Here is a 21,936-nt window from a genome sequence, read left to right as displayed (position 1 = left end):
GAGGGTATCCTCGAAAGGCTCCGGTGGCTTCGTAGGCCGGGTTAAATGCCGGAGAAGACATCCATGCTGCAGTGGCTGGTGACTGTACGCCCTGAGGTGCGGGTACAATCATGAATTGTTGTGGTTGTGTGGTTTTTGATGTCGAAGGTTTCGACACTTGGGTTGGAGGATTTGTTTGTTGGCGCTGCTGACTTCGGAACCCCTTGTAAGTAGTAAAATACTTTTGTTTCTTCTTTGGGTTCTGGTGCTTTGCTGTAGGGTCGAACTTCCGTTTGGAAGAGAGACCCCAACGAACTCGAAGGTTTTGGTTCGTCCTGGCCGCCTCCTGTAGCACCTTGTCTACTTCTTCTTGAGGAAATAGATTCTTTCCCCAGAAGGAAGACTTGATCAGTCTATTAGGCTCGTGCCTAATAGTCGCCTCAGCTAACACATGTTTCCTGCAGCTTTTCCTGCTGCAATGAATTCATGAAGGTCCAGCTGATAAGTTTGTAAGAGGCTCTTAGCTAAGACCTTGAAAAGCTGCTCTTCTTTATATATGGAGGCCACCAACTCCAGTGATGTCACTGCGTTGATGGACCTAGCCAACCTCGATCTTGCCTCAAACTCTGCCTTCAGTAAGTTATCCGGTAGTTTCGGGAGTCTTTCTGAAAACAAAGAAGACGCACAGTCTGCGTCTAGTTTTCCGACTGTGAAAGTCGACGGAACGTCCTGCCAGAATTTTTTTTTTTTTTCTCTAGTGGCTGGCATGAGGAGGAGGTAGCATCCGTCTCTTTGAGAGTCGGCATTGGCAGATCATCATTCTCAGCCTGAATTGTAAGTTCTGTGATCTTATCAATGAACGGAGAAGCGATGTCCTGTGGAGATGTAAAGATCGTATACGATCCTTTGTGAGGGGTTAATTTTGTGTTTGTACAACCCCAATCAGTCATAATGCGAGCCCAGACAGCTTGGGCTTGTTCCTTCGGGAAAATCACTGTTTCCTTAGGAACTTTATCCATTCTGACTAGTGCATTCTCCGTCAGTCTGACAAATCCATTGAAAGGAAACTGAAGTCCTTCTGGGTAGAACTCGAAATCTGACAATGGTCGAGTACCCAGACCCTCCAAGGGTTAGTGTTCCATCCAAGTATGGAGCGTGGAGTGCAAACCGCCAAGGGTTGTTCTTATCGAACGGCGGTAATTTCGATGCATCCGGAACTGTCGATGGAGCAGCTTGAGTTCCGGATTGGAGTATACCTGCGATCAGATCTCTGATCGGTTTTAGCTGCTCCGCCACTATGTCAGTCACCGACTGCGTGGCTGGAGTGGGAGCCGGAGTAGGAGGAATTCTCTCATCCAGCCTCTCATCCACTACCTCTCTAAACCTTGATAAAAGTTTGTCTACGAGGAGGTCAGATTGCAAGTCAAGCTCCGACGTCTTGTGTTTAGCGGACTTACCCCTCTGTCCTTTAGAAGGAGGAGGTGCCTTGGCAGCTGGCGAAGAATCATACGACGTCGATGGCCTAGGGGCCGGAGACGACGCTGATTTCGCCAACGGAGCTGACTTAGACGCCTTTGATGAAGGCTTTGATGCCTTCAAAGGCTTCACCTTGGGTCGGACTGACCTAGAACCTTCCCAAGGTGAAGGAACAGATTTATCGAAGCCTAGAAAAGAAGAGGCAGAAGAAGAGGGGGTAGGAGAAATGAAGGATCCTGCCGGAACCTCTACGCCACTTACCTGCTCATCCATCGGTTCTAGATGGATGTCTAGAGCAGCAACATCTCCCGTCAGTTGCTGGTCGTCCTGGCTTGGAGCCATAGCCGCTCGAATGGCTTCTATAATTGGAGCCGCTACTTCACTCTTTACTCCAGCTGACGGAGAACCGGGGAACAGCCGGGTAGCTAGAGTGTTATCCAACACATAAGGGCAACCTTGTGGAGCGTTACGGCCGAATCCAGACACCCACTGCCGGAGACTTGCCTTGGCCTCCTTCAAACTCTCCTCATCCGCCTGTAAGAGGGGATAGGAATAAATGGTCCCGCATTGACTAACACTTAAACTATAACTATGTCTATATTAATCAAACAATCAAGAATTGTATACCCATTTGTTACTTGATCTTACCTCATCGTTTAACAAGATTGAGGTCAACTCAAAACACCATGCGCACGACTCCGGGAACCAGATCATGTACGGGGTCTGGCCCTCTTCAGCGATGAACGAGATCGAGCAATGAGCGTGGGACCGACAGCAGTCATGTCCCACCGGATCGCTGAAATTCCCAGGGCATCCTTGGAAGGCGCAACGGACTTTCTGTAATATAATATTTTAAATAAGTACTCACTCTCCTTAATGAACTAACTTAGAAATAGAGCATGCCAGTATTCTTAACTTAGCATGCATATACAGTCTCGTTGTAGGTAATATTATTAAACGGAGAGTGTAACGTATGTTAAACCGAAATATTCACAATTTATTCCGTATATCCCGGATGTCCGGTGATCTCCGGAGAAATTGACTATCGTATCAACAAGGTAAATCCATATTTCTTTTTATAGAATAATATTTAGTCATGCTAATCTCCGGTGAAGTATATCACCGGAGCCATATTACCGGAGCTGAGGATGTGTACCATATCGAGAAAACGGAAAGCCTAACCGGGGAAGGTGTTCCCAATCGGCCTAGTCAATGCCGGAGATGATGTGCGAAAACATCTCATACCACATGATAAAATCAACTAACATTTCTAATGGTAACCTTTAATAAGACGGAGTCTCCGTCGGTGGATCTCCGGCGAACGGAGTTCCGTAAGGTAATTCTTATTGAATTATCTACCACTCCACCTTTTCCATATCTTCCCCAAGCCATGGCGGGGGAAGAAAGGAAGGGGGGTTTATGATAGAACATGCTGGGCGGAATACCGAAAGAAACGCAAATGGCGGCCGATAGTGGTTGATCTTAACCACGATGTTAATGGACCATTCGCGATAACTTATAGCGTATAGTACCACCAAAAGCAGAATTACCTATTAGTCAATTCTTCGGTAAAGTCGGGAACACTATAGCAAGTGGTTCCCAAGACTACGTTTATCATTGTCATTAACACTTGGTGGTACTCTACGACACAATGTTATCGGTCTGGACCAAGAACAGAGGCCTAGGCTAACTATGTTCAAGAATGGTACCACCTCATGTATGGAAAACCTTGAATGAAAACATAAAATATAATAGTTTATCTAGATTTAAACCTAAAGCCTAATAACCTTAATACGTAGCCAAAGGCAAGCTTAAAGTACAATCAGGTCACGAAAGAGGGGGATTAATCCAGCCTCTTTTGCACACGGAAGGGGGACATCTTTCCCCAATTCTCTGTAACCTATGTACTTAGAACTGTTAAGATAGTCCTTAACTTAGACTCCAACAAAAGGGGAAATAATCCAACCTTGTTAGTAATATTGTTCGAGCGGGCTACTACAAGGTAACTGAAAAGAGGGGGATGTCTCCAGCCTCTTTCAGTACTAGACAATAGTTTAATACACTTCGTAATATGAACGACCAGTTCCTTATGATAAACCATAACCTACATACACTGATATTCATAAATAAGGACATGAGTAAGCGAGGAAGAGAGGCCTAGCGTAAAACACCACCAAAGGCCAACCGTAACCACGGCCCGATGGTCTGACGCGGTATTTCACCTTATAGACTAAAACCGTAAAGAATTTTCTCAACGTTTTAAATACTGTTTGGACATGTAAGATGTTAATAAATATGCACTACTTCTGACTGTCCAAAGGAGCCCTCTTCCTCGCTTAAACAAGACTACTTTATAATAATAACGGGACTCGTGAGGTCCAAAATTATAAACTGTGCAAATACGTATAAATTCCTGCAGTTAAACTGCATATATAATCTGCACAGTAAACACTCTGTGAGACGAACTATCGAGTGTGGCATTAAAAAGGAAAGCTAAAGCTATCTTTAAACTACACGTAGGGGTATACGAAACCAACATGCTTTGTTTACGATCGGTTGTGCGCGATGGCCGGTACCATGCATAAAAATACCCCCAAATTACGTGTGAAATACCGCTTCATAAGCTGTTTTTTACAAGCAAAACAGAATTTATGGTACTTAACATTGGTCCAGGTGAAGGTAGAGCTTCAGCCATGATGAAATAAATCCAGAAATCGTAGGAAAATACAGACACGATTCGCACAATTACAACGCTCACGAGTCCAAAAGAAGGATGTGAGATGGCGCTCGCATCGGGCGGGGACTGGGTGAGTCGGAGCGGTGTGGTGGAGACCGTTGTGTCGGCACATCCCGTGTTCATATGTTGACGAAGGAGTAATCTAATTGGAAGATGACCTGTGTTTAGTGGCTTTCACACGCCCTTTCTTTATACACGACGCCCTTGAGGTGCTCGCGCGAGGGTAGTAACCTCTGCATACCAATGGTTTAACTTTCTCTGGTATATTTGGAAATTATTTATATCAGAAAAGTATTAAGAAGGACCTTTTCACCGGCGAACACAGGTCGACCCAGAAAAGTAATATGTATTGTGAGAACAGTATTAATCTCCAAAATATCATACAACACATCAAGAGGGCAAAAATTCAGGAAAGTTAAAGGATCAAACGTAAGACTAAGACATGTAATATATGATAGACAAGAAATTCATATTTACATACCTGTGCAATACTGTATTAGTTAAAGAACCACATAGAAAATATTACCAGTGAGCAAAATCTTGATGCATTCTTATGTGAACTATTTCCTTATTAGTTTTTTAAACTCCTGCCATATTTTTTCATCAGCAGGTATTGAAAAATAAATGCTTCAGATATTTTTAGAGATCAAATCTCATTGTCAGCTGTATAATGAACAACAAAGTAAAAGAAGGTGCCTTAAAATTCTCCTTTCCTCAAGGGTGATCCATGCAGGTGCCCTGGACATGATAGAATGTAGTAGACACATTTCCTGTCTGCATCTCCTGTTGACCCTCAGTCTTCGTGTTGAGCATGCCGAGGCCAAGTGTGCTGAGGGTCTCTGATTTGTAGTGGTCTCCATTCTATTGCAAAATATGTGATTCAAGGAGGAGGAAGGTGACAAGGGTATTTTTTAAAGGTAATAAACACAGCTTATTTCTCCTCCTCCTCATTTCCATGCCAGCTGCAGCCTTTGCCCTTCCACCTGTTGTATAGTCTACCTGTACAGTATCCCCTTCACAGCACTTGGGTTAGGGAGCATTTTGCAGACCAGGCTTATTGTGCAAATGTGTTCAGAGGCGGGGGATTCCTACTTCTCCAAGCCTAGTGTCCATGGCCAACTCCTAAGCCCTTGAACCGAAGAGCACAAGGGCTTCTCTGATGTCTTCTTCTTCAACATCATTATTCTCCTTGTCATCCTTATTCTTCTCCTTATCCAAATCTTCCTCCACCCCAGACTATGTGAAAAGAAAGAAGGCATGGAAGGTAGCCCTTCAGAAGAAAGCTCAAAAATTTTCTTGTAGCTGCTTTTTCGTGGCGAGACAAGACAAGTGATACCAGTAGCAGTTTGCATGGGCTGGTAATCAAGGGCAGGGTGAGCGGTGTGAGGAGATTCTTCTCGAAATTGATTATGCACAGATTTAAATCTGTGCAAGCTCTGGTTGTTCATGGTCATCCACTCTATTTCCAAGAGAACTGACTTTGATTCTACCCACTCATGTTTGGAGGCACAAAGGGTAAATCTCACACCTGGGACCAAAGTCTATGTCAGCCCTTAGAGGTTGTTACTGCAACAATTTCACATCCTGGGACATTTCAACTACTGGTCTCTGGGTTGTTGAGGGGATGGTTGTATTCATTTGGAAAACACAACCCCTATTACTCTAGCAGGAATTGAAATGTACTTCAGCAAAATTTACTAGTGCAGACAGTCCCCTGTTATCAGCATGGGTTCTGTTCTCGGTAGGGTGCTGATAACGTGAAAACCGCCATAACCAGTTAAATTACAACCGCCCTGTTAGGTATGATATGAGCCATAAAAACTATTATCAGCACCTTATGGTGCCAATAAACTGGAAAGCTCATCTGGATTTTATGGCACTAGACAAGCCCCATAAAACTGGATCGCCATTAACTGAGTCTGCCAATAAATGGGGACTGCATGTACTGCCAAACAGCAAATATTAATGCGAATATAACATGTTCATTACAGCAGCGTTGCACTTGCACATGTATGCACTGTAAGCCCTGCCTACCAGTCTCTGTGACAACAACAAACATCCATATGCCCAGTTTTCAATTTTTATAGCTCTCATGCTTCTTTATCATTTTTGGCACATTTGATTAAGAAAATGTTCACTGACCAATTTTTCACATCAGAATCTCATTGGTTGAATTTCAAATGAATCATGACAGTTTTTGTCATCATAATCTCAAAAGGGTAATTACCCTGAAAATTTAACTGTCTGCTAGTGGTAAATCCAATATTCTACAGGTAATTTTTGAGATATTTAATAGTACTGATTGAAAAGATACTTTTGTAAATATTAAATACCAATGGCTTTTTATTTTCCCATACTTTTAATGATTTAAACAAATACACAGTTGCCTGAGGTGGTTCCTTTCAGTGGTGGTTGCTGTTTTGTAAGATAGTTTGGAACTTTTTATTAGAAAGAGCCTAGAGAGCTAATCAGATCTCAAGAGATTGATTATCTTTATGAGTTTTAACCAAGTTGTATGAATATGGTAATGATGGAAAATTAATGGGAACCTGAGCAACAAGGATCTTTATTATTTTTCAGCATTCATCCTAAGTTGTTAAATAACTTCTTACTGCATCAAAGGGGGTCATATTTAGTTTGCCAGCTGGGGGAGATTCTTTTTTTAGTTTGTGTAGTATGTAGTATGATAGGGTAATCATTTCCATTTCCATGATAGAAGTTTATAGAATATATTATATATAATATATATATATATATATATATATAGATATATATATATTATAGATATATATATATATATAATATATATATATAATATTTCTTGGCTCAGTTCGTGTCGCTTCGTGAAATAATCCTTAAGTTCATTATTTCTAGGTAAATGATACTAACATTATACCAGAGAAAAAATAAAATCAGGAGGATGTCAGAGTAACTGACTCGCTCACCCTAAATAAAAGAGTGTCGGTATGTAGCTGGGGCGAGTGAGACCACTACCACAAACCTCTTGTCATTTAGAATTCTCCTTCAACAAAATCCCCCTCCTGAGAGAGCTGATACACAGTCGGAGTCAGCAACTACTACTACTACGCTATGTACCACACCGACAGCAGCGCCTCTGGTGGATATCCTTTTTCGTTAGTCCTTTGGAAACACACGCCATTTTTTTCCTCTGTGTTTTTGTGCTTTTTTCCTTTGGATTAATACTTACCATGGAACTTGCAGCTATCGCCGCAGCTAAGTTAAGTACCCCGAAAGGTTTTACACTAGTTTTTTTGTCAGCCAGGAGCTATATTTACCGTTTTTTAGGTTCAATAATAGTCTCCTGGTCTGGCGCATGGCGGCCTCGCCGGCTCGCCTCGTGTTCAGTTAGGTTCCACGGTCCTCCATACCGTGGTATCTTTCCAGTGTGTTTTTACCTTTATATGTGGGTTCTTTCACGTGATACACAAGTTCCCACCCAAGTATTTATTGCTTTACATCGTATTATTCGGAAATCCATTGCCTATGCCTTAGATTAGTGTTCATGCATGCATGTCCCTTTGTCTAGGTGTCTAGGCTTCTGAGTGATTACTATTTATTATGTCTCTTCTAGTCCAGTGTCGGCTAAGGCCAGCTCCTGAGTAGTCAGCTTGTTTCCTTAGGGGAATTAGCCTACTTCTCCTGGACGTTCCCTTTCTCTTTCACTCATGAGTTCCTTTCTCTCTTTATTACGATGTAATTATTATTATTATTATTAGGGGTTGCATGTTACGGGCGATCAGTTTGGCCTAGGCTAGTTTTGTTGCATTATCGCCTTTTGGTCCACTCACACTCACGTGTTCAGCTCGACCTACGTTAGGTTTTGTTGCATCATCACCTCATGGTCCACCTGCGTTCGCGTCGAGCCACTGGTCGCCCTAGTCCCAGTCCCCTCCCCCTCCTCCCTCACGGAGGGGGGGTCTGTCCTCGCTCGTTCACGGTCGCTATAGCAACCATCCGAGCACCACTCCCTTCCTCCCCCACCTTTAAGGGGGTCACAGGAGTTATGGACTGTAAGGGGTACTACTGGACCGTCCATGTTCTCTGTGAACTTCGGGGGAGTTCCGGTGTGATCAGGGGGGGTTGGCCACCCCCTCTGCCCGCATCAGTCCTTCTCCGGCGTTCCTTTTGTACGATTCCCTTTCCCCGTTAGTGATCATAGTCCCCTTCGTCCGCTGACGGAGGGCCCGCTTACTATCCGAGCACCCCGGCTGTTGGCGGAAGGGTTCTCCGCCAGCTTTTTAAGGAAAAGCGGGATTGGTCGGTCTTACATGCTTTCCCCGTTATGTATCATAGTCCCCTTCGTCTGCTGACGGAGCGCCCGCTTGCTATCCGAGTGCTCTGGTGGTTGGCAGAGGGGTTTTACGACGGAGCTACACGCTCCAAACTTTAATTTAATTTATTTAGTTTTAATTATGGGTAATCCTCTCTCGTTCTCCGGCGTGTCGTACTCCTCCTTGAAACTCAGCTATAGGTGTATGAAAGGTATCTGGTTTATCTAAATTTCCCTCTCCAGCGTACACCGGCGGGGATTTCAACCAGTTTACCGGTCCCATGGACTCTCACACACACGGATTACAGGGGAGGATTATGCCCAAAAATTTTTCGCTACTCCGGCATGCAGCGGAGCAGCATAAGTGGTTCTGTTAGTGTATAACGTTGATACTTATGTATCTATCCACTTACAGGCTACCAACTGTCAGGAGGCTGGGTGCCACGCCGTCCTCCAGGACCCCTGCGGGCATGAGGTCTGCAGGTCCCACGCTCCCTGTGCCGTCCGCCATAAGGACCTGATCGTCTGGCACCACGAAGCCTGCTCCATCTGCTACGAGCTGGTGGAACAGTTTTTGGACGGATTAAGTATATACCGGAGTTGAGGTTTTTTTTTTTCTTTCTTTCTTTCTTGGTACAGTAAGTCCTCGGGTTACGCTGGTCTCGACTTACGATGTTTCGTGGTTACGAACGCGCCCCCATAAAAATATAAAAAATAATATTTTGCGTCGTTCCGTCTTACGCGGTTTAGCGTCGTAAGCCAACGTCAAACAAACGCGAACTAGTTCCGGGCGCACGGCGGAATAAGAATAACGCTTTGTGGGGGAGAGGACGGCGTCGCTTCGCTACGCTCATTCCTCGCCCATACGCCATTTTGGTTGTTTACACTGCCTCTCTCTCCCTCGTGTTGTATCGTTTTTGTAACTTTTTGCTCTTTGTTATGGCTCCCAAGCGCAGGCGGACTCTTCTGATGGTAGTGCATCGAAGAAAGAAGGCCATCACCATGGAAATTAAAGTGGACATTATAAAGCGATCTGAGAAGGGAGAAACGCCAACAAACATTGGCCGCTCGCTTGGCCTTAGCCGTTCGACCGTTGCTACCATTATCAAAGATAAAGAGCGCATCGTTGAACATGTGAAAGGATCTGCTCCTATGAAAGCGACAGTGATAACTAAGCAGCGTAGTGGTCTAATAATTGAATCACCTGCCTCAGCATCTCCAGCAACTTCTGGAGGTTCTTTTTCTCTTCACTAACCTCCCCCAGTCTCTCCAGCACCGCAGCTTCCTCTCCAGTGTGCAAGCCAATCAAACTAATAAAGGTAAGGAATTGTTCTCTCGTTGTTATTGATAGGTATTTACATTAAATCATGTGGTATTTTTCAATGTTCCGACTTACGCTGAAAATCGTGTTACGACGCATCGTAAGAACGGATCAACATCGTAACTCGAGGACCCCCTTATTATACTATCACATAAATTTGCATCATATTTCTTTATAGTTCTAAGCTCCAATGTTAATGATTCATCCTCAGGGCTTCGTTGTAAGGACCACAATGACCCTCTTTTTCAGGCTGCTTCTGTCAAGGACGCCGCGTCGGCTACCTTGAAGGCCTGGGTAGGTGGCTTCGGCAAGAACGCGCCGAAGGGGCAGCCATATATCTTGGACAAGAGTATGGCTGTCCACATCTTCCCAGGCGGGAAGTCGACTGGATATGTGGACCCCGCCGTAGCAGCTCTGATGATCTCTACCATCCAACAACAGGTGGAGCAGGCCCTCATAGAAGGAGGAGGAGGCCAGGACATCTTGGCGGACGTCGCGACGCTGGACCTCAATGTTGAGCCAATGACGGTAGGTGGAGGTGAGTTATTGGTTGAGGTGGGTTTGTTGGGCGCCCAAGGGCTTCCCTTGGACGCCTCTGGATCTTCTTAGCCTGTCCCTTCCTCTACTTCCTTCCAGGGCTTCACGGGATCAGAGATCCCTGCTAGGACGCCTACTGCCTCAGTAGTTCCCAAGGTAAAGGGACAAAGAGAGCAGAAGACCCTGGAGAGGACGTCGTCTTCTTCCTCTTCCCATAAGTCAACGGCTCACCATCCCGGAGCAGGGAAAGCGAAGACTTCTTCGCATTCAAAAGGGTCTAGAGGTAAATCCTCTAAGGAGAAGGTCAGCGCTCCCGCCGAGCCAGTACCTTCTTCTTCTACCGAAGTTCCTCCGATGACCCCTGTCGGGGCCAGTCCTGCTGGTCCCTTCGATCCTGTTGCGTTCACGGCAGGGGTCATGCAACAGGTGGGAGACATGGTCGGATCTCTGATGAACACCAGGTTTGATCAGATGTTCGCCCAGATCTCCACCTCATTGACTCAGTCCGGCCAGTCGATTCAGAATGTTTCTGATCGTCTGACGGACCAGGAGAATCGTCTGGCAGGGCTGAGCCAAGCTCCGCCAGCCGTTTTACCCGTAGGCAGTGGCGCCCGGAGTTGCCTCGTTGCCTGACTACAATACCCTTCCCGCCTTCTCTATGAGCAATCCTTGGAGGGTAGCAGCTTTTGCTCCCTTCAAGGATGGGATGATCTCTATCCCGGATTATGGAACTCGTCGTATTGAGGACTTCGAGTTCCATCCCGCCGGTCTGCAACCACCTTTCATGGGATATGCTAGACTGACGGAGGCAGCTCTAAATAGGGAAGACAAGATCCCTAAAGAGACTGTTTTATACAGCAGAGAGCAGGCTCAAAGGGAATGGGTACGATTCCTGGAAGATTAGGATTGTACCAATACCAAGCTCCAGGCATTTAAGAGTCCCTTTACAATCTTTGCTACGGAGGAGGAGGCACCTCTCCCCTTCACAACAAAGATAGCTGAGGTCACCATCCAAGCTGCCATGAAGGATGAGCCTCTCCCTCAGCTTAGGGAATCAGACCCAACGTCCCCACTCTTTCCAGCCTTTGGGGAACTTTGGGAAGACTTGCCAGCCACGTTCACGGTAGGAAAGCTCAAGCCGGACTGTGCCATTGATCAGTTCGGCGAGAGACTTCCTAGGTTGCCTGATAACCTTATCAACGCCGAATTTGAGGCAAGGACTAGGTTAGGCAGGACATTAAATGCCTTGGTAATGACGGAGGTTGCAGCCTTGACATACGGCTCGGAACCTCTGTTCAAACTGCTGGCAAAAGCACAAACTCAGACAGTACAATCGGACCTGTACGAGTTTGTGGTAGCAAGGCGGAACTGCAGGAAACATGTCCTGCAGGAAGCTACTATTCGGCATGAGCCGAACAAGCTGCTTTCTTCCACTATCTGGGGAGCTGACCTCTTCCCAGAATCAGCTGTCAATGAAGTGCAGCATGAAGCGACCAGGCTTAACCAAAGCCTTAGGGCGCGCTGGGGTCTTTCCAGTAAGAGGAAACCTGAGAATCCTCCTGCCGGTGCTAAGAAGCTTAAAAAGACCAGGAAGTTCCCGCCCTTCCAGAAGCAGCAACAACAGCATTTCGTTCAAGCAGTTCCGGTCTCACAGCCTGTGCAACCGGCAACAGCAAAAGGTCAGAACCAACCCATCCTCCTGTTGACTCCCCAAAACCAGCCCTCGACCTCCTACGCTGTTTCCCCGGCTTTCAACCCGGTGTTTGAAAGCCAGGCCTTTCAAGCCATTAACAGGTTTGCAAGGGGAAGCAGAGCTAGGGGTGCCTTTCGTCAGAGGGGTGGCGGAAGGGCAACCAACAGGGGGAAACACTTCCGTGGAGGGCGCGGAGCACGCCCTGCACAACAGCAGTGAGATCTCTCAGGTAGGAGGGAGGCTGTTTCTCTTCCGTCACAGGTGGGGATTCAGCAATTGGGCACAGAGCATTGTGTCCAAAGGGCTGGGATGGAGTTGGATCAAGGGTCCCCCTCCATCCAAATCATTCCTTCAACTACCAACAAAGGAATTGACAGATTATGCGAAAGAGCTCCTTCAGAAAGGAGTAGTGTCAAGAGTCAAGCATTTAAAGTTTCGAGGACGCTTATTCAGCGTGCCAAAGAAAGGCTCATCAAAAAGAAGAATAATCTTAGACTTGTCCTGTTTAAACTTATTCATTCGTTGCGACAAGTTCAAAATGCTGACCATCTCACAGGTGCGGACCTTACTTCCCGTGGGCCGGTCACCACCTCTATCGATCTTACAGACGCATACTATCATATCCCAGTCGCGAGACACTTCCGCCCATACCTAGGCTTCAGGTTGGGAGACCAGGCATTCTCTTTCGGGCTGAACGTAGCCCCCAGGGTATTCACGAAAATAGCGGAAGCAGTAGTACAACAACTGAGATCACAAGGGATAATGGTAGTAGCGTACCACGACGATTGGCTGATTTGGGCAACAACCGTCGAGGAATGCCTCAGAGCCACGGACAAAGTAATCCAATTTCTGGAACATCTAGGGTTCCAAATAAACAGGGCAAAGTCCAGGCTCACACTGGAGTCACGTTTTCAGTGGCTCGGCATTCATTGGGACCTAACCTCCCACACTCTGTCAATTCCGTCGGTCAAAAGGAAAGAAATAGCCAAGTCAGTAAGGCAATTCCTCAAATGCAAACGAACGTCAAGGAGAAACCAGGAAAGGATCCTAGGTTCACTCCAGTTTGCGTCAGTAACGGACGTTCTTTTGAAAGCAAAACTGAAGGACATAATCGAGTTTGGCGCTCAAGAGCAAATGTCAAATCTCGAGACAAGTTGTCAGTAATCCCGCAGACTCTTTGCAGTCGTCTCCGGCCATGGGCGGAGACAAGGAACCTGTCCAAATCAGTTCCTCTCCAGTTTCCCACTCCGGCGCTGGTTATTCACACAGACGCCTCTCTAAGCGGGTGGGGAGGATATTCCCAATTCAAGAAGGTTCAAGGAACTTGGTCATCTCAGTTCCGCCGGCTTCACATAAATGTACTGGAAGCTATGGCAGTATTCCTTACTCTGAAGAGGCTTCTACCAGCAAAGAACTCTCATATAAAGCTGGTTTTGGACAGCGCAGTAGTAGTAAACTGCATCAACAGGGGAGGATCCAAGTCAAAGAATGTGAACCATGTCATGATAGCCATTTTCTCTCTAGCAACCAAGTACAAATGGCATCTATCCTCCACCCATTTAGCGGGAGTAAGGAACGTGATAGCGGACGCCCTGTCTCGGTCAGTTCCTCTAGAATCAGAGTGGTCCCTGGACAAGAGCTCATTCCAGTGGATATGCCGGAGCGTTCCAGGTCTCCAAGTAGATCTCTTTGCATCTCAAGTGAACCACAAGCTCCCTTGCTATGTGGCCCCCAACCTGGACCCTCTGGCCTATGCCACAGACGCCATGTCCATAGATTGGAATCAGTGGAAGAAGATATACATCTTTCCTCCAGTGAATCTTCTATTGAAAGTTCTGAACAAACTCAGGACATTCAAGGGACAAGTAGCTCTAGTAGCCCCGGACTGGCCCAAGAGCAACTGGTATCCTCTGCTTCTGGAATTGGGTCTCCGACCTCGACGGATCCCCAATCCCAAATTATCTCAGTCAGTACAAATGAGGACAGTGTTCGCTTCCTCAGGAATTCTCAAAACCCTAACTTTATGGACTACATGAAGTTTGCGTCTAAAAGAGATCTAATATTGATCCTCAAAATATTCTTTTCTTAGAATCAGATAAGAGAGAATCAACTTTGAGGCAGTATGATGCTGCTGTTAAGAAGTTAGCAACTTTCCTGAAGGAAACAAACACCAGAACCATGACAGTCAACCTAGCTATATCCTTTTTCAGATCTTTATTCGAAAAAGGATTAGCAGCTAGTACTATTACAACTAATAAGTCAGCTTTAAAGAAAATCTTTCAGTTTGGTTTTTAAATAGACTTAACAGACTCCTACTTTACGTCTATTCCCAAAGCCTGTGCGAGGCTTAGACCTTCTGAAAGACCTACTTCAGTTTCATGGTTCTTGAATGACGTTCTCAAACTGGCTTCAGACACTGACAACGTTTCTTGTACATATATAATGCTACTGAGGAAAACTCTATTCTTGCTAAGTTTGGCCTCAGGAGCCAGAATATCAAAACTGTCTGCGCTTTCCAGAGATGCTGGACACATAGAATTCCTCCCCTCAGGAGAAGTTTTGCTATTTCCAGATCGTAGTTTTCTGGCAAAGAATGAGGATCCTTTGATGAGGTGGGCCCCTTGGAAGGTCATCCCTCTTCCACAAGACCCTTCTCTCTGTCCGGTGACGACCTTACGAGCCTTTCTGTCTAGGACATCCTCTACATCCTCAGGCCCCCTTTTCATGAGGGAAAAAGGTGGTACTATTTCAATAAAGGGAATTAGGCAACAAATTCTCTACTTTATTAAACAAGCAAATCCTGAATCATTCCCCAAAGCCCATGACATCAGGGCAGTAGCCACCTCCATTAATTATTTCCAGCATATGAACTTTGATGACTTAAAGAAGTATACAGGCTGGAAATTGCCGACAGTTTTTAAGCGTCATTACTTAAAGTCCTTGGAATCTTTAAAATTTCCGGCAGTGGTAGCGGGAAACATAGTTTCCCCTGACACTGTTTAGTAGTCGTAGTTGAAGATCCAGATCTCCTTTCTACCTGCCTCAACTAATAATGCACCTAACCTACCGTTATGCTCTTTGGGTCCTTCAGCCTAAGCTGCTTAGAAGGATATTTAGTGGTGTGTCCCTTATTTTTTTGCTAGGGGCACCCACAACTATACAGTGGTCCCCCTGTATTATTCGTGGGGGATGCGTACCAGACCCCCCCGTGAATAGTTAGAACCCGCGAATGTTTGGAACCCCTATGAAAATGCTAAAAACTGCCTATTTTGTTAGTTAAAACTCAAGAAAAACCCACTAAAAATGTTCCTACATGGTATTTTTAATAGTTTTATCACAAAAAGTGCATTTTATGATGAAATTCATCAATAAAACCAGGAATGTATGGATATTTATCATAGAAAAATACCGCGAATGCGCGAATTTTCCGTGAATAATGCAGGGAAACGTTCCCCAGAGAAATCCGCGAATGTGTGAGTCAGCGAATCTGGAGAACGCAAATACGGGGGGTCCACTGTATTGTATATATTAATTGTAACCATCGGTGTTGCTCCCCTTATTTTTATGCTAGGGAAGCACACCAATATATTTGAGACGCTTGATATAATTTTCATTTACATATATGTAACTTTCAGTGAGTGTTCTTCTTTAATGTATTAATTTTTGAACCTCACTTGTTTTAGATAAGTTATCATAAGTTAGTTTAAGTGTAATTTTAAGGTTAACTGTATATATTTATTTCATTAGTTTGAGTTAACTTTATTTTATGATAACTGGTAAGCTTTCAATCAAATTATATTTACTCCCTTTTTACTTCCTTTGTTTTATTGAGACCTTTCTCTCTTTTATTTTCCCAATCTTGTGCTAATTCTCTGGTACTATTTCACGAAGCGACACGAACTGAGCCCAGAAAAGGGATTTTGGCGAAGGAAAAATCTATTTCTGGGCAAGGGTTCGTGTCGCCCAGTGAAATCCCCCCCTGTTCCCCGCCCTGCAGCCCAAGATTGGCATCTAACGACAAGGATGACCACCAGAGGCGCTGCAGTCGGCGTGTACATAGCGTAGTAGTAGTAGTTGCTGACTCCGACTGTGTATCAGCTCTCTCAGGAGGGGGATTTTGATGAAGGAGAATTCTAAATGACAAGAGGTTCGTGGTAGTGGTCTCATTCGCCCCAGCTATATACCGACACACTTTTATTTAGGGTGAGCGAGTCAGTTACTCTGACATCCTCCTGATTTTATTTTTTCTCTGGTATAATGTTAGTATCATTTACCAAGAAATAATGAACTTAAGGATTATTTCACTGGGCGACATGAACCCTTGCCCAGAAATAGATTTTCCGTTCGTCAAAATCCCTTATATATAATATATGTATATAATATATATTATATATTATATAAGATATATAATATATTATACATATATATATATATATTTATTTATATATATATATATATATATATATAATTATATATATATATATATATATTAGTATAATAAGATTATATATATAATATATATATATATAAGATATTATATTATATACTATATAGATATATTATATGATATATATATATTATATATATATATATATATATATATATATATAATATATATATATATATATATATAATATATATAATATATATATATATATAATATATATATATATATAAATAATATATATATATATATAATATAATATATATATATATATATATATATATATATATATATATATATATATATATATATATATATATCTAATAAAAGGAGCCCATAAAAACACAAAATGTAGAGAGAAAAGTACTATATTTCAGAGACTGCTGTCTCTCTCTTCAGGTATATGAATGAGAAAAGTTTACAGAAAAGGTGGTATTTATACCAAGAGATTTGTCCACAAGTAAGCCAATTTAGGTCACCCCCGCTGATAATCTTCCTTTTATCTTCTTAAGCGTTGGTTGAATGAACACTGCGTCGACGATATCTGATATCCAAGCCCCTTTTGAGATGTTCATTACCTGCTTCTCTTTTATTAAGGCCAATTCCATCATTTGACTCTTGTACCGGCAGTTGCTGCTATAAATTACATGTGACATATTCCAGTTTATTCTATGGTTATGTTCATTTATATGGTTGAAAATAGCCGAGTTCTGTTGTCCATACCTAACAGACCGTTTGTCTTGTATTAATCTCTGGGGAAGTGATTTACCTGTAAATCCTGGCATGGGATCTCATATACCCCAGAGTCTTTGGGAGATGTCTTTTGTTGGACGTTAATCAGGGATTTGGCTTAGGTATTTGGGTAGGTAAATGCAAAAGGGTTGGATTTCCCAAGGGTGTGAGTTACTCTCTTAATCGTCTCCAGGTGGGGAATTTTTATTTTATTGTTGGGTGTGTCTCTAGTCTTGTCTTTAGGGGGTCGGTAGAAAATTACGTTTGCTTTTTTGAATTGCTTTCTCAATTATATGGTCAGGATACTTTAAAGATGAAAGTTGCTTGCGAATTAGTTCAAATTCTTTTTCCAGGAAATCTGGGGAACAAATTCGTAAGGCTCTTAAGAATAGGTTGCTAGCTACACCTATCTTGATAGTAATGTCATATACCTGAAGAGAGAGACAGCAGTCTCTGAAATATAGTACTTTTCTCTCTACATTTTGGTGTTTTTATGGGCTCCTTTTATTAGATGGAATTCTGTTGTTACAGAACATTTTTACCAGTCATATATATATATATATATATATATATATATATATATATATATATATATATATATGTGTGTGTGTGTGTGTGTGTGTGTGTGTGTTTTGTCATGTATAAGTTTTTAGTTTATCTTTAAGTTCTTATTAAAATGTCATATGTGATGGAATTTTTCAGTTTTATCTTATTTTCTTCTTTTGTCAGTGTTGACGATGATGGTGAAGCATGGAGTGGCTGCGAACAAAGTTCTGAGGATTTAGCAGAAGATTTGTTAAGTCTTGGTGATGAAGGTAAGGAATAAAATCCATTATGTTTTAGAGATGGATTTGGTATTTTTCAATTACTGCACAAGTGTGATGGCAGGTTAGTTATAGTACATAATTTGCATCTTATTGTATGAATGAGATGGCAAGAAAATTCTAATACAGGCAGTCCCCAGTTATCGGCGGGAGTTCCATTCCGACAGTGTGATAAGAAGTGAAGATCACTTAAAACTGAAAGTTGGTGATTTTCAGTGCTTATTGGGATTGATAACCAGGTATCAGTGCTGATAACCAGAGATCAGCACCTCTGTTAGGTATGTATTGGTGCCAATATCCTATTATTGATGTGGATAAGTGGAAATTGGCACATTTTCATCACTAGACACGCACCAAAAAACCGCAACACAGATAACCAGGGACTGCCTGTACGTATATACAATCGACCCTGCCTATTCGTAGTTCGGGATTCACAGACTCACCAATTCGCTGATTTCTCTATGGAATATATATAAACATTATTTGTGAAAAATTCACCTATTCACATTATTCTTCACTGAGCAACATTCACTAATTTTCTGTATTTTCATAGCATTTTCATGACTAAGTGCACTTTTTGTGATAAAACTATTAGAATACTCAGATAGCATAAGCATTTTTAGATTTTTTTTATACTGTCAAGATAGGCAGTTTTAAAGGGTTTTAGAGGGGTGTTAAGTATTTGCAGATTTTAGCTATTCACAGGGGTATGTGGTACACATCCCACACGAATACCGGGGGTTGACTAGGGAGTCCTTAGTTAGGAACGGGGGCTCTGTGATGGCGTGTCTATAACCGAAAATTGCTGATAACTGAAAATCGTGATAATAACACTGATCCCCAGTTATTGGTGCTGATAACCGAGGGTATTTGCCAATGATAGGATCTGCGCCTATGACTGAGGATCAGTGCTGATAATCCTTGATAACCAGGGATCAGTGCATATTTGCAACAAAAATTAATTTACTATTGTCTTTGCTAGACAAGTGCCATAAAGCCAGATTGCCAATAACCGAGGCCGCCAATAACCGGGGAGCGCCTGTACTGTGGTTGGTGGTGTTTTTTATAATTGAAAAATTGAAATTGTTTTCATTGTAGGATATTAGGTGTTAAACATTTGATTATAAAATAAGCTATGTCATAGGTAAATTTGCCCACCTGTAGGATGTATGTGGTCTGAGCACAGTTGAGGTAAACAAGCTTGAAGAGAATAAAAGCTTTCAATTTCCCATTAATTATGTGAGATATTAAAAATTGCTATTACCGTAGCATAAATAAGACTATGTACTACATTAAAAATATTTATTATAGCATAAATAAATCTACAGAAAGTATTTCAGATTGTTAAGTAGACTAGACTATGCTGTAATATATACAGGGGGTCCTCGAGTTACGACGTTGATCCGTTCTTACGATGCATCGTAACACGATTTTCAGCGTAAGTCGGAACATTGAAAATACCACGTGATTTAATGTAAAATACCTATCAATCAACAACGAGAGAACAATTCCTTACCTTTATTAGTTTGATTGGCTTGCACACTGGAGAGGAAGCTGCGGTGCTGGAGAGACTGGGGGAGGTTAGTGAAGAGAAAAAGAACCTCCAGAAGTTGCTGGAGATGCTGAGGCAGATGATTCTTGAGGTGAGGCAGAACATACTAGTACTGGAGATGCTGAGGCAGGTGATTCTTGAGGTGAGGCAGAACATATTACTGGAGATGTTGGGGCAGGTGAGTCTTTAGGTGAGGCAGAACCTACAGAAGGTGCGGAGATACTGGGGCAGGTGAGTCTGGGTTAGCAGAACATTCAGAAGGTGCTGGAGATACTGGGGCAGGTGAGTCTGGGTTAGCAGAACATTCAGAAGGTGCTGGAGATTGTGGGGCAGGCGAGTCTGGATTAGCAGAGGCAGCTGAGGTAGAGGGTACAGGATCTCCTGCAGGCCTCTCTACCTTCTTAAAATACTGCTCCAGGTTAGTCTGAACAGAGAGCGACCTCTTTTCATCCAAGATCTCCTTGTAACACTGCATCAAATCCATGACGCCTCTGGAAACCCTAGTGAACCTGTCCAAGTTGGGATCCTGAGCCTCAAAAGTTGACAACGCTTGCTGCAACTCTGCAAAACCTCTTATCAAGTCCTGCCTTGTGAAAGCCTTAGGCTCTGGGGTGGGTGCTTCTTCTTCTTCCTCTATTATCTGCTTCTCCAGTTGTATCAGGTCCTCAGCAGATAACTCCTCGCCATGAGACTCCAGCAGCTCTGTAACATCATCAACCTCCATCTCCAAATTGATTTCCTTACTCAGGGCAACAACGTTCTTGACAACTAGCTGAACTGTGTCCTCAAACCCATGGAAATCATTCACAAATTGAGGACAAATTTTCTTCCAGACACCATTCATGTTTGTTTGCTTAACCTCCTCCCAGGAATTAGCAATGTTCTTTACAGCATCAAGGATGTTGTAGGATTTCCAAAAGTCCTTCAGAGTCAAGTCCTTCTTGGTTTCAGTTGCCTGTAAAGCCATAGCAATTGTCCTTCGTAGGTAGTAGGCCTTGAACAAAGCAATCACTCCTTGGTCCATAGGCTGTAAAAGGGCCGTGGTATTAGGTGGAAGGTAAACCACCTTGACATTAGGGTTGAAGTCTCCCAGCTGGGCAGGGTGTCCAGGGGCATTGTCCAGCACTAGCAACACCTTAAAGGGGATACCCTTGGAGGCGCAATACCGCTCCACACTTGGAAACAAAATGGTTTACGAACCAGTCCTCAAACACTGCAAGTGTCACCCATGCCTTCTTGTTGGACTTCCAAATTACTGGTAGTTGACCCTTCCAAATGCCCTTGAGTGCCCTTGGATTTTCAGCCTGATACACCAACAAGGGCTTCAGTTTGAAGTCGCCAGCAGCATTACCCCAAGAAGTAAAGTTAGCCTCTCCTTGCTGGCTTTATGACCGGGTGCTGACTTCTCCTCCTTGGCGATGTAAGTGCGGTTAGGCATACGTTTCCAAAACAAACCTGTCTCGTCTACGTTAAACACTTGCTGAGCAGAATAACCCCCCTCCTTAATTATCTCAGACACGCTTTAGGAAATTCACTCGCTGCTTTCTCATCCCCACTAGCAGCTTCACCTTGCAATTTAAGGTTATGGTAATTGGCCCGAGCCTTAAATCGCATAAACCAACCCCTACTAGCCACAAACTCTTCACTTTCACTTCCCTCCCCCTTTTCTTTTTTCAACGCTTCAAACAATCTTTTCGCCTTCTCCTGAATCACCATAAGGCTGACTGGGATACGCCGTTGATTTTGGTCTTCCAACCAAAGCACCAATAACCTTTCCATTTCAATTATTAGACCACTACGCTGCTTAGTTATCACTGTCGCTTTCATAGGAGCAGATCCTTTCACATGTTCAACGATGCGCTCTTTATCTTTGATAATGGTAGCAACGGTCGAACGGCTAAGGCCAAGCGAGCGGCCAATGTTTGTTGGCGTTTCTCCCTTCTCAGATCGCTTTATAATGTCCACTTTAATTTCCATGGTGATGGCCTTTCTTTTCTTCGATGCACTACCATCAGAAGAGTCCGCCTTGCGCTTGGGAGCCATAACAAAGAGCAAAAAGTTACAAAAAAGATACAACACGAGGGAGAGAGAGGCAGTGTAAACAACCAAAATGGCGTATGGGCGAGGAATGAGCGTAGCGAAGCGACGCCGTCCTCTCCCCCACAAAGCGTATTCTTCCGCCGTGCGCCTGGAACTAGTTCGCGTTTGTTTACGTTGCTTACGACGCTAAACCGCGTAAGACGGAACGACGCAAAATATTATTTTTTATATTTTTATGGGGGCGCGTTCGTAACCACGAAACATCGTAAGTCGAGACCAGCGTAACCCGAGGACTTACTGTAGTAGGTTA

The 21,936-nt window shown here is 43.5% G+C and overlaps 1 protein-coding gene across 1 annotated transcript in view; it reads left to right on the top strand.

Moving 5' to 3' along the window:
- Positions 1-21,936, top strand: part of LOC135224963 (uncharacterized) — an 85,740-nt gene that overhangs the window by 24,244 nt on the left and 39,560 nt on the right. The window contains exon 2 of the mRNA XM_064264273.1: positions 17,940-18,025. Within this exon, the coding sequence (XP_064120343.1) occupies positions 17,940-18,025 (86 nt within the window). The remainder of the gene's footprint in view (positions 1-17,939; positions 18,026-21,936) is intronic.

The sequence above is a fragment of the Macrobrachium nipponense genome, chromosome 20, assembly GCF_015104395.2.
Source record: "Macrobrachium nipponense isolate FS-2020 chromosome 20, ASM1510439v2, whole genome shotgun sequence".
NCBI classification, from domain to species: Eukaryota; Metazoa; Arthropoda; class Malacostraca; order Decapoda; family Palaemonidae; genus Macrobrachium; species Macrobrachium nipponense.
The sequence above is the reverse complement of the archived record's forward strand: the minus strand, read 5'-3'. Positions and strand labels throughout refer to the sequence as shown.